Below are 11,213 nucleotides of genomic sequence, written 5' to 3'. Positions count from 1 at the left end.
GATGACTGACTTGTTATTATGTTAAGGCAATTTTCAGAAATACCCAGTACCCCAGGGACAATCTTTGCTTTACTCTAACTTCCCGAGTCCATCGCTGAGTCTACATCGCTACTACTGGTGTCTGTTATTGTCCGCAGCGCTGACGCCACGTTGAGAGCGCTGCAGCCAATCAATGCACGTAGCTGCTATGAGTAGACAGAATAAGCTGCTGAACTCAGTGATTGTCTACAGCGCTGTTTATGTCAGTGCTCCAGACAATAACAGACACTGGGAGGGGGTGTCTGCAAATAGAAAATCCCTTTACTAAGCAGGCCACTTATAGGATCTGTGAACATAAAGATACTTCTACTAGCACTGATGGTTGTGCCTCCATAGTATAGCCAATAACTTATAACTGACAGAACTAGACAGTGTCAGGCCAAGCAGTAAACTGCACTCATCACCCTGGGAAAAAAACTGCAGCGATTGTGTCTCCTGCCGGCAGGTGTCGCTGTCTCGCAGCCGCTGAGTGGAAGCCTCTTTGGCTCGTCAGAGCGGCCTTCTAGCCAACCTCTCTCATCTCTATCAGCCGCTCGCCGGACTGGGTGACGTTGGACAACAAAGATGGCGGCGGGAAGCAGTAACTACTGGGAAGGTGAGAAACGGATCCTAGAGGCAGGCAGTACCGGATACACCGGGGGATGTGTGTGTGGCGGACCTGGGCAGGCTGCTGGGGGCGCGGTTTTACATGTGGAGGAGTGATATCAGCCTGCAGTGTAGTGAAATAAACCTCAGCAGGGAAACACTTTCATATTCCATAGCTATAATGGGGCTGTAAACCAATGGAGACCGCCAGACAAGTGATAATAGCAATGTATTGTATTAGAGGTCTGACTGTTACCATGACAACCTGAAGTCTGCCATCCACAGACCATAATGTCCTGGTCCAGGAATGTCTCATTGTATAGCATCTCATGTAGTATAATAATCCAGATACGTCAGGATCGTGGCCGGCTCTAGGGTTATACGAGCCCCCGACCAGCAGAGGCCCTGACGGCTCATTTTCCTCTTCGTATTTTGCTCCTCGCCTTATTTTTTTTATTTTTCTGTCAATAAACCGTCTTGTGTTTTTGCGGTATGAGCAGCAGATCGTATTGGTACCATTTTGGGATTCATACGACTTTCTGGTATTACTATTATTTAATATTATAGCGCCATTTATTCCATGTGAAAGAGTATACAGAATAAAAATAAATACAATAATCATGAACAATACATACACAGACAGATACAGGAAAAGAGAAAAGATCCTTCCCCTGGGGGCTCACAATCTACAGGGGATGGGTGAGGGTACAGTAGATGGGGGCAGACCTGGTCGTGCATTGGTTTTGTGGAGGTTGTAGGTTTGTCGGAAGAGGTGGGTCTTCAAGTACCTTTTGAAGATTTCCACGGTAGGTGAAAGTCTGATATACTGGGGTAGAAAGTTCCAGAGTATGGGGGAGGCACTGGAGAAATTTTGGATGCGATTATGGGAAGAGAAGAGTAGAGAAGGAGATTTTGTGAAGATCAGGAGTTGCGTGCGGGTAGGTACCGGGAGACTTGGTCACAGATGTATGGAGGAGACAGGTTGTGGATGGCTTTGTATGTCATGGTGAGGGTTTTGAACTGGAGTCTTTTGGCAATGGGAAGGCAGTGTTCGGATTGGCAGAAAGGAGATACCAAGTAATAGTTGGGGGGAAGGAGGATTAGTTGGACAGCATAGTTCAGGATAGATTGGAGGGGTGGCCACAGAGCAGTGGTTGCAGTAGTCGAGGCGGGAGATGATGGGGGCACACACTAGTGATTTGCAGACTCTTGATTAAGGAATTTACAGATCCGGGAAATATTTTTGAATCAGCAGGAGGTGGAAAGGGCTTTGATATGTAGCTTTCAGGAGAGCGCAGAATCAAGGGTTACACCGGGGCAGCGAGCTTGTGGGACTGGGGAGAATGAGCAGCCATTGACTATGATGGATAGGTCTGTATGGGGGTTGAGTGAGATATGGGAAAGGCGATGGATTCTGTTTTGTCCACATTAAGTTATAGAAAGTGAGCGGAGAATAAGAATGAAATAGCTGGTAGACATTGTAGGATTCTAGTTAGTAATAAGATGATATTGGGTCCACAGATGTAGATTTGCGTATCATCATCATAGAGACGATACTGAAAGCTATAGGACTCCTTGAGCTGTCCCAGGCCGAAGGTGTAGGGGGTCTAAGATCAGAACCTTGCGGGATACCAACAGATAGGGGGTGAGTTTTCTTTTTTTTTAAATCTGGCTCAACTTTTATTGATTTTGTATTTTCTAAGGAAACTTGAACCTGTGATTACTGCAATGAATTGTACAAGCAATGTAATATTGCTATGATTGCAAAATTACCATTCCTTTATAAAGCTCAGTCTGGGTCAGTCAGACACAGGTGTAGAGACATGGTAGATACAGCGTCCTTTATTAGGCCATGATAAAACAACTGACGCAACATTTGTAACCTCATAGACTTTTTTTTTTTTTTTGACCATTGACGGCATTGTGTATGGGGATAAACTGTTGCGATCACTGCTGACTCCGATTGCAGCTGTAAGGCTAAGGACACACGGCGAGTAAAATGGTGCATTGGAGTGCGATAAAAAAAAAAACCATTTCACCTTGGACCATTGTTACTCAATGGGGCCGCTCCCATGAGCGATTTTTTTTTTTTTTTTTTCTCAGCCCTAATCAGACTGAGAAACGAATCGCAGCATGCTGCGGGAAGAATCCGCTTTGTCTTCTCTCGCACCCATACAAGTCTACGGGTGCGAGAGAAACCTCGCACTGTACTCTCATTACACCAGAGTGCAGTGCGATATACACATCAGCTGACAATGGAGGAGATGGGGAGATAAGTTCCTCCCTCTCCTCCGCAACGTCCACCCTGTCCTCAGCATCTCTGCTGCAATCGCAGGATAGTGTCACAGTGGCATTACACTCGGCTTACACTCCAGCAGAGCGGAAGCCGAGTGTCATGCGATGTACTCACAGTAGTGTTCGTGTGGCCTCAGCCTTAAGCTGGGTTCACACTAAACGACAGCGACAACGACGTCGCTGTTACGTCACCATTTTCGGTGACGTAACAGCGACCTTGTAAGTCGCTGTTATGATCGCTGCTTAGCTGTCAAACACAGCAGAAGCAGCGATCATAACGTCGCTGTGTTACATGTTCAGAGAGCAGGGAGCCGCGCTTAGCGCTGGCTCCTTGCTCTCCTAGGTACAGTACACATCCGGTTAATTAACCCGATGTGTGCTGCAGCTACATGTCACAGTGCAGAGAGCAGGGAGCCGCGCGCACTGCTTAGCGCTGGCTCTTTGCTCTCTTTGCTACAGTATACATCGGGTTAATTACCCGATGCATACTGCAGCCACATGTCACAGTGCAGGAGCTGGCGCTGGCAGCAAGAGCGGAGGCTGGTAACCAGCGTAAACATCGGGTAACCAGGGAAAGGACTTCCCTTGGTTACCCGATGTTTACGCTGGTTACAGCTTACCGCAGCTGCCAGTGCCGGCTCCTGCTCGCTTCATTTCGTCGCTCTCTCGCTGTCACACACAGCGATGTGTGTGTCACAGCGGGAGAGTGACGACGAAAAAATGAAGCTGGACATTCAGCAACGACCGGCGACCTCACAGCAGGGGCCAGGTCGTTGCTGGATGTCACACACAGCGACAGCGACGGGACGTCGCTGCAACGTCACCGAAAATGGTGACGTAGCAGCGACGTCGTTGTCGTTGTCGCTGTGTGTGACACCAGCTTTAAGGCCCTGTCACACACACAGATAAATCTGTGGCAGATCTGTGGTTGCAGTGAAATTGTGGACAATCAGTGCCAGGTTTGTGGCTGTGTACAAATGGAACAATATGTCCACGATTTCACTGCAACCACAGATCTGCCAAAGATTTATCAGTGTGTGTGTGACAGGGCCTTTAGACTTAAGTGCTGGCTGTATAACACAGCCTGTACCCTCTCTATATGGAGCAGACACCGCTCCTGAGCCTGCTCCATAGGGTCCTTTTGCACTTGCGGTTTCTACGTGCAAGTGCGATCTGATAAAACATCGGATTGCACTCGCACCAGTGCAAAACTATGGGGCAGTGTCCTCTTGTCCTATTGTTATTTGTCGTCATGAATCGTGCTCTCGCTGCAATCCGAGTCTCGGCTCATGCACCCCCATACAAGTCTATGGGAGCGTATGAAACATCGCACAGCACTCGCATGTTATGCGACTGCAGTGCGATATACGCAGAGACAGACAGCGGAGGGGATGGGCGGAAAGTGCTCCCTCCCTCTTCTCCGCAGCTGTGATACGATCGCAATATCGCATCACAGTCGCATGACCCTCGGCTGAAGCACGCAGCAGAGGGTCATTAGCATATCCCTTCTGATGCTCTCGTATCGTAAGCTATGCGCAAGTGGAAAAGAACCCATACACACAGTGGCCACAGGGTTGAATGGGCCCAGGTTAGCTGACTGCTGATGCCTGCTCTAACCTGGATGTATAACATTGTAAGATATTATGGGATGTACAGAATCCATGACATTTGTGGTGTCCATGGATTCCACTGTCCAGTAAATGCAACTCATGTACAGTCAGTAATTGTGAGAGAAGTACACCACCAAGTTATTTCTTAATATTATTTCTATGTAATTAAGTTGTGTATAAAAGTCCATATTATTTCAAGATCTCTGCCTGCTCTCAGTGAATGACAGCGTTCCCATACACATCCTGGTGACCTGTGCTGATCGGGTTCTGCTGACTCAGTTGTGTGGCTCGATTAATTTGAGCTCTGTCTTATAATGAGCTTATGTTAATAGGACATGATCTGGACGGGCTTTTAGCCTCAGTGTAAGGCTATGCGCGCACGTTGCGTTCTATTACGCAGCGTAAATAGTCACTGCATGTGTGTCTCAGAACACTGCCGAAAAGCTGCGTTCTGAGACGCATTCGGCAGAACGCAATGTGCGCACATTCCTGCAGAATTCATGCATTCTGGATGCTTTCTCTGCCATAGGAAAAGCATCCAGAGCGTACATTTTTGACAGTGCAGTCCCACTCGGCTCTGTAGCATCCCCATAGACTTGCAGCAGAGCCGACTGGGACCGGAATGTCAAAAAGAGCACATGGCTGGCTGCGGGAGACAGCCGCGCGATCAGAATGAACTCGGGTGAACTTCACCCGACTTCATTATGATCGCGCGGCTGTCTGTGTGCCGCGGCTTGATTTGCGGTCACAGGTGAAGGACTCACCTGTGACCGCAAATCTGAGTGACTGCAGTGAGCCACGCGATCACTGGTGCCGTCACTCAGGTAAGGTTACCCGCGGCCAGCTCGAGTCCTCCACGCGAGACCTGTGGCCGCGGGTAACCTGAGAGACGTCCCCGCACACAACCCGCCGTCCCCGCACACAACCCGCCGTCCCCGCACACAACCCGCCGTCCCCGCACACAACCCGCCGTCCCCGCACACACACACCGGCATTACCTCTGACGTCCCCGCTGACAGCGCGACTCACTTCAGTTGCTGCATGGAGCGGACAGGAGCGGGGGTGTTCTACTGCCGCTCCGTTCAGCTTCATGTAGCAGAGCTGGATGCGTCGCACGACCTCGTGGATTACGCCGGACCTGGAGGGGTTTTTGAGGATTAATAAAGTGGTAAGAGGGTGGTTTTTGTCTTTTATTTCAAGTAAAGGATTTTTCGGGTGTTTGTGTTTATTTACTTTCACCAGGTTAATCATTGGGGGTGTCTCATAGATGCCTGCAACGATTAACTAGGACTTAGTGGCAGCTATGGGCTGCTGCCATTAACTCCTTATTACCCAGATTGCCACCGCACCAGGGCAGTTCTGGATGAGCCAGGTACAGTCCCGGGACTATCGCATCTAATCCATGCGGCAATTCCGGGCGGCTGCTGGCTGATATTTTTAGGCAGGGGGGCTCCCCATCCTGAGAATACCAGCCTTCAGCCGTGTGGCTTTACCCTGGCTGGTATCAAAATTGGGGAGGACCGCACGCTGTTTTTTTTTAAATTATCTATTTATTTATTTTACTGCACTACATAGACCCGCCCACCGGCGGCTGTGATTGGTTGCAGTGCGACAGCTGTCACTCAGCATGAGGCGTGTCTGACTGCAACCAATCATAGGCGCCGGTGGGCGGGGGAAGCAGTGAATACGAGATTGAATAATGGGCGGCCGGCTTTTTCAAAAGCAGGAGAAGCCGCTGGAGCAGTGTGACAGCCGTGCAGCTGATCGGTGAGTATGAGAGAGGGGGGTGAGGGATAGACCAACAGAGAGAGAGAGAGAGAGACCGACCGACCGACCGACAGGGAGACACAGAGACCAACAGACAGACAGAGAGACCGACATTACAACCAATACGCACAAAAGAAGTGACATGTCACTTCTTAGAACGCGCGCTTCGGGCAGCAGCCAAAGCGCTGCACTTTAATACGCCACGTGCGCACAGCTCCTGCATAATCTTCATAGATTATGCTGGGGACGCATGCAGTTACGCTGCGGTGCAGATCGCAGCGTAACTGCATGCAAATACGCAACGTGCGCACATAGCCTAAACAAAAAAAAAGTTACTCACTGGCAGCAAGCTCTGTATATTGTTCCATTAAAGATTTATATACATAAGAAGGACAAACTGTGTTTTAAAGGACAGCACTGATCCCTATGATTTTCAAGGAATTTAGGTGTTTTAGGTTTTTATAGTCAAGAGGGAAACATTTTAGACTAGGGTTAATTGATGTGCGTCTCACAAGTTGTGCAAACAAAAATATTTGTGTGACTTGATGTCCTTGATTGTCATAAAACGGCCCAGTCATAGACATGTTGCATGTGAGCTGCAGTATAATACTTTGACTTCAATTGGAGCTATGCAATGTGGTCTTCTTCATACGCTACATGTTAGACCGAATTTCAGTCATGTGAAATCCACCTTATGGTTGTTTTAGATGTCTGTGCACTGATTAGAATTCATGGACTGGTCGGGGGTCTCCCGACCAGAGCGTAACAGCTTCATATACTTCTATGAGGTTTTCACTCTTGGCACAGGAGACCTGTGGCCAGTCCCCGTACACAGACTGCAATGCAACAGACTGACCAGGGGCCTCCTGACCCGACCCTGACAGCCTCATAGAAATATTTGAAGTTGTCCCGCTCCCAGTCCATGCATTCTGGCCTGTGCATGGACTATGTTGCAGGGACGTCTCAAAGAGCCCTTATAATGAGGCCAGATCATATAACTAAAGCCACTAGAGTGACTTATCTGTGGCTTGGCCTCATTCAATTATGTCAGGGTAATGGATTGCCGTAAAAAACAAAAAACATTTGCTGGCAGGTTGCATGCTATCAACATCGTACTCCCAACAGATTTAAGTATTTTTTTTGCTCTGATTGTGTTGTGGTCACATTAGATTGTTGTTGCTCTGAAACATCACACTATTCATACATGTCTGTGTTCTGCTAGCCTGATGCCACATTTAGACGAGCCGATAATGAGTGAACATATTTTCCTAAAAATCCTTAAGGCCTGTCACACACACACAGATAAATCTTTGGCAGATCTGTGGTTGCAGTGAAATCATGGACATATTGTTCCATTTGTACACAGCCACAAACCTGGCACTGATTGTCCACAATTTCACTGCAACCACAGATCTGCCGCAGATTTATCTGTGTGTGAGACAGGGCCTTTATTCCCAGTTATTGGCCCATGTAAACATACAAATTGCTAAGCCCTAGATTAGTAATGGGATGCATCTGTAAGACCCCGCATTACTAATCTGTAAGTGAAAGTAAATAAACACAAACACCGAAAAAATCCTTTATTTGAAATATATTACAAAAAACACTTTTCTCTTTCTCCTCTTTATTAACCCCCAAAGCACCTTGCTCATACGACTTAATCCACACGAGGTCCCATACTGATTCCAACTCTGCTACATTAAGTCACAACGAGCAATCATGCAACATGAGCGCCTGTTGTGGACTTCAAACAGAGAATGAGCCTCAGCGATTACTTACAGATTAGTAATGGGGGTGATCTTATAGACGCCTTCCATTACTAATCTATGGCTTAGTGGCAACCGTGAACTGCGATTAACCCCTTATTACTCCGATTGCCTTCGCACCAGGGCAATCGGGAAGAGCCAGGTAAAGTGCTGGTATTGTTGCATCTAATGGATGTGACAATTCTGGGCCTGTAGGCTGCTCTTTTTAGGCTGTGGGGTGCCCAATAACCATAGGTCTCCTGAGCCTGAGAGTTCAAGCCCCCAGCTATCGGGCGTTATCGTGGATGGGTATCAAAATTGGGGGGGCAAGCATGCCGTTTTTTGCAATTATTTATTTAAATACTTTTCTTTAAAAAAAAGGCCACATACGGTTCCTCTTATTTTCATACCCAGCCAAGATAAGTGCATGGCTAGAGGCTGCAGCCTGTAGCCAAGTGCTTTATCTGTGCTGGGTATCATAATACGCAATATATTTTTATTTATTTTTATACCACGATAGACGCATATAGTGTCTGTGATTGGAAGCAGTCAGCTGATACGCTGCCAGTGAGGGTGGGGGTGCATCTGACTGCAACCAATCACAGACGCAGGTGGGTGAGGACAGCAGTGCATATGCAGTGAAGGTAATGAGCGTCCAGGAAGCAGTTACAGCAGTGTCGGGGCCTCGGGAAGTATAGCTCGCTTACTTCTATCCCTTCTTCCAACATATGTAATCACCGGATTCTGATCCCCATAGACTAATATGGGGACCGGCGTTCGGCCAGATGTCCGGGATCAATTCCGGGTTGGAATCGGTTATCTTCCAGTCCGTCCATCACTTGTCTTTACTAACAAAAGTTTAGAAATGGTTTCTCAGTATGTGTAAATTAAAGGTGGTTCTGTTTTCTTAAAATCAAAATAGCATCATATTTCCTAATCTGATACCTGTGGCTTTTACCTACCCAACGTGCTATTATGTTTTGTATGCCCCGTGTGCTGTTCCCCCACCACCATTTGTGTACCTGAGGTAACAGCAGTGATGCTGATCCTTCATTACCCGACTGCACACCACTCATAGCTAGCCTTTGCTTCTATTGAGTCCGCACCTTGCCCTGTGCGCGATCAGATAGGAGCTGTGCACTGTTCAGGGGTCTATTGAGCAATCCGGGGAGGGGAAAGGAGCTCAGCGCCTCGTCCCCTCTCCCACCACAAATCTGCAGACAAAGGGCCTGTCTAATGTGAAACAAAATCATGTTCAAAGTTTAGTCACTCTTTAAAAATAAACCAATTGTTTTCAATGGGAAATTTGCCCATAGTACATACCACATATTTATTTTCCATTTGTTTTTTCTCCACATTGAAAAAAGAAAAAAAAAATCTTGTCAATTCCTGGTGTTGTTTTTCATATGCAGAACGCGCCATATTTTCTCATTGAAATTAATTGTAAGCAAAAACATCTCCTTTACACACAAATAACTATGCCCCAAAACTCAGTGAACAAATACCTTTCGGAACAGTTGTACATGGTATAGCAGTGTGCCAATGTTCATTTGTTAGGCAGATCTCTCCTGCTATACACGAGTGCTTGGTTTGGTCGAGCTTCTATGTTTTTTTTATGTTAAAAGAGGAGAAAGTTGCTGTTGGACACTTCTGGTAGTGGCTGATCTCCCCTGAAAACACAAGGAACGGGCATTGATATTCCAACTACCCGATGCTTGTGTGTCAGTACAGGAGGTCTCCATACTCTACAAATGTTTGCCTGGTCCTGCTAAAATTAGTGGGTATGGCCGATCTTGATATAATGTGTATGTGGTCCTGTAGACCCCCATCTATTTAATATTGAAGTCTATCCTCTGTGTGTGACATCGGTCAGTAACCCCGTCACATAAATTTCCCAGCTTTTTCTCTGATCCCCCTACCACTGGTGAAGTCATGCTCCAGGGCAGGCTCTGCTGTCCCCTACCACTGGTGAAGTCATGCTCCAGGGCAGGCTCTGCTGTCCCCTACCACTGGTGAAGTCATGCTCCAGGGCAGGCTCTGCTGTCCCCTACCACTGGTGAAGTCATGCTCCAGGGCAGGCTCTGCTGTCCCCTACCACTGGTGAGGTCATGCTCCAGGGCAGGCTCTGCTGTCCCCTACCACCGGTGAAGTCATGCTCCAGGGCAGGCTCTTCTGTCCCCTACCACCGGTGAAGTCATGCTCCAGGGCAGGCTCTTCTGTCCCCTACCACCGGTGAAGTCATGCTCCCGGGCAGGCTCTTCTGTCCCCTACCACCGGTGAAGTCATGCTCCAGGGCAGGCTCTGCTGTCCCCTACCACTGGTGAAGTCATGCTCCAGGGCAGGCTCTTCTGTCACGAGTTTGTCGTTTCCTGTGATCAGGACTTGACGCTTGTTCATAGCAGAGGTGACCTTCACTTCTCCACCAGATCGATTTTCTTTAGCCCATCTTCCCTCTGATTATCATTTTATTGACTATCGCTGCTGTGACATATCCTGTATTTGAGATTGTTCACATGGAAACTTTCCATGGTGGCTTTCCTTAATGAGTCAGAGTTAGGCTGCTTTCACACTACGTCTTTTTAACATGCGTCCTGAACGTTTTTTTGCTGCAAAAGCGGATCCTGCTTTTACAGCAAAAAACGCATGCAAACGCATGTGTTACTTTGCAGGATCCTGTCACTGGATGTTTAGGGGCGGGCATTGGAGTCATGTGATCGGGAGTGAGTGGAACTAAACGTGCCAGACTGGGAGCCGGCATCTGACAGCTGCGAGGCTCGTAACCAAGGTAAACATCAGGTATACTTGCTTGGATACCCGATATTTACTTTTGTTACAAGCGTCTGCAGCTGCTAGGAGCCGGGCTCCCTGCACACGTAACCAACGTAAACATCGGGTAACTAAGATAAGTGGTTACCCGCTGTTTACCTTGGTTACGAGTGTCCGCAGCTCTCAGGTGGGGGAGAGGGAGGGGGAGAGAGACAGAGGGAGGAGAGAGATAGACTGATCACGGAGGCTGGCTTCTGGGCATGCTCAGTAGAGCAAGCAGGATCCTGTCTATCAGCACGCCAGCGTTCACATGCGTTTGCGTGCTGTTTAGTCAGGATCCAGCAATTTACAGAAGTTGGACGCAGCTCAAAAACGCTACAGGTAGCGTTTTTGAAAGATGTTAAAA

General features: G+C 47.9%; 1 protein-coding gene across 2 annotated transcripts in view; it reads left to right on the top strand.

Moving 5' to 3' along the window:
* The first annotated feature begins 547 nt into the window (after positions 1 to 547).
* Positions 548 to 11,213, top strand: part of GOSR1 (golgi SNAP receptor complex member 1) — a 124,333-nt gene continuing 113,667 nt past the window's right edge. For both annotated transcript variants that reach the window (XM_075335229.1, XM_075335228.1), the window contains exon 1: positions 548 to 634. In XM_075335229.1, coding sequence (XP_075191344.1) covers positions 604 to 634 — 31 coding nt within the window. In that variant the 5' untranslated portion in view covers positions 548 to 603. The remainder of the gene's footprint in view (positions 635 to 11,213) is intronic.

Source organism: Anomaloglossus baeobatrachus, chromosome 2 (genome assembly GCF_048569485.1).
Source record: "Anomaloglossus baeobatrachus isolate aAnoBae1 chromosome 2, aAnoBae1.hap1, whole genome shotgun sequence".
NCBI lineage: Eukaryota > Metazoa > Chordata > Amphibia > Anura > Aromobatidae > Anomaloglossus > Anomaloglossus baeobatrachus.
Note: the sequence above shows the minus strand (reverse complement) of the source record. Positions and strands in the feature narration are given on the sequence as shown.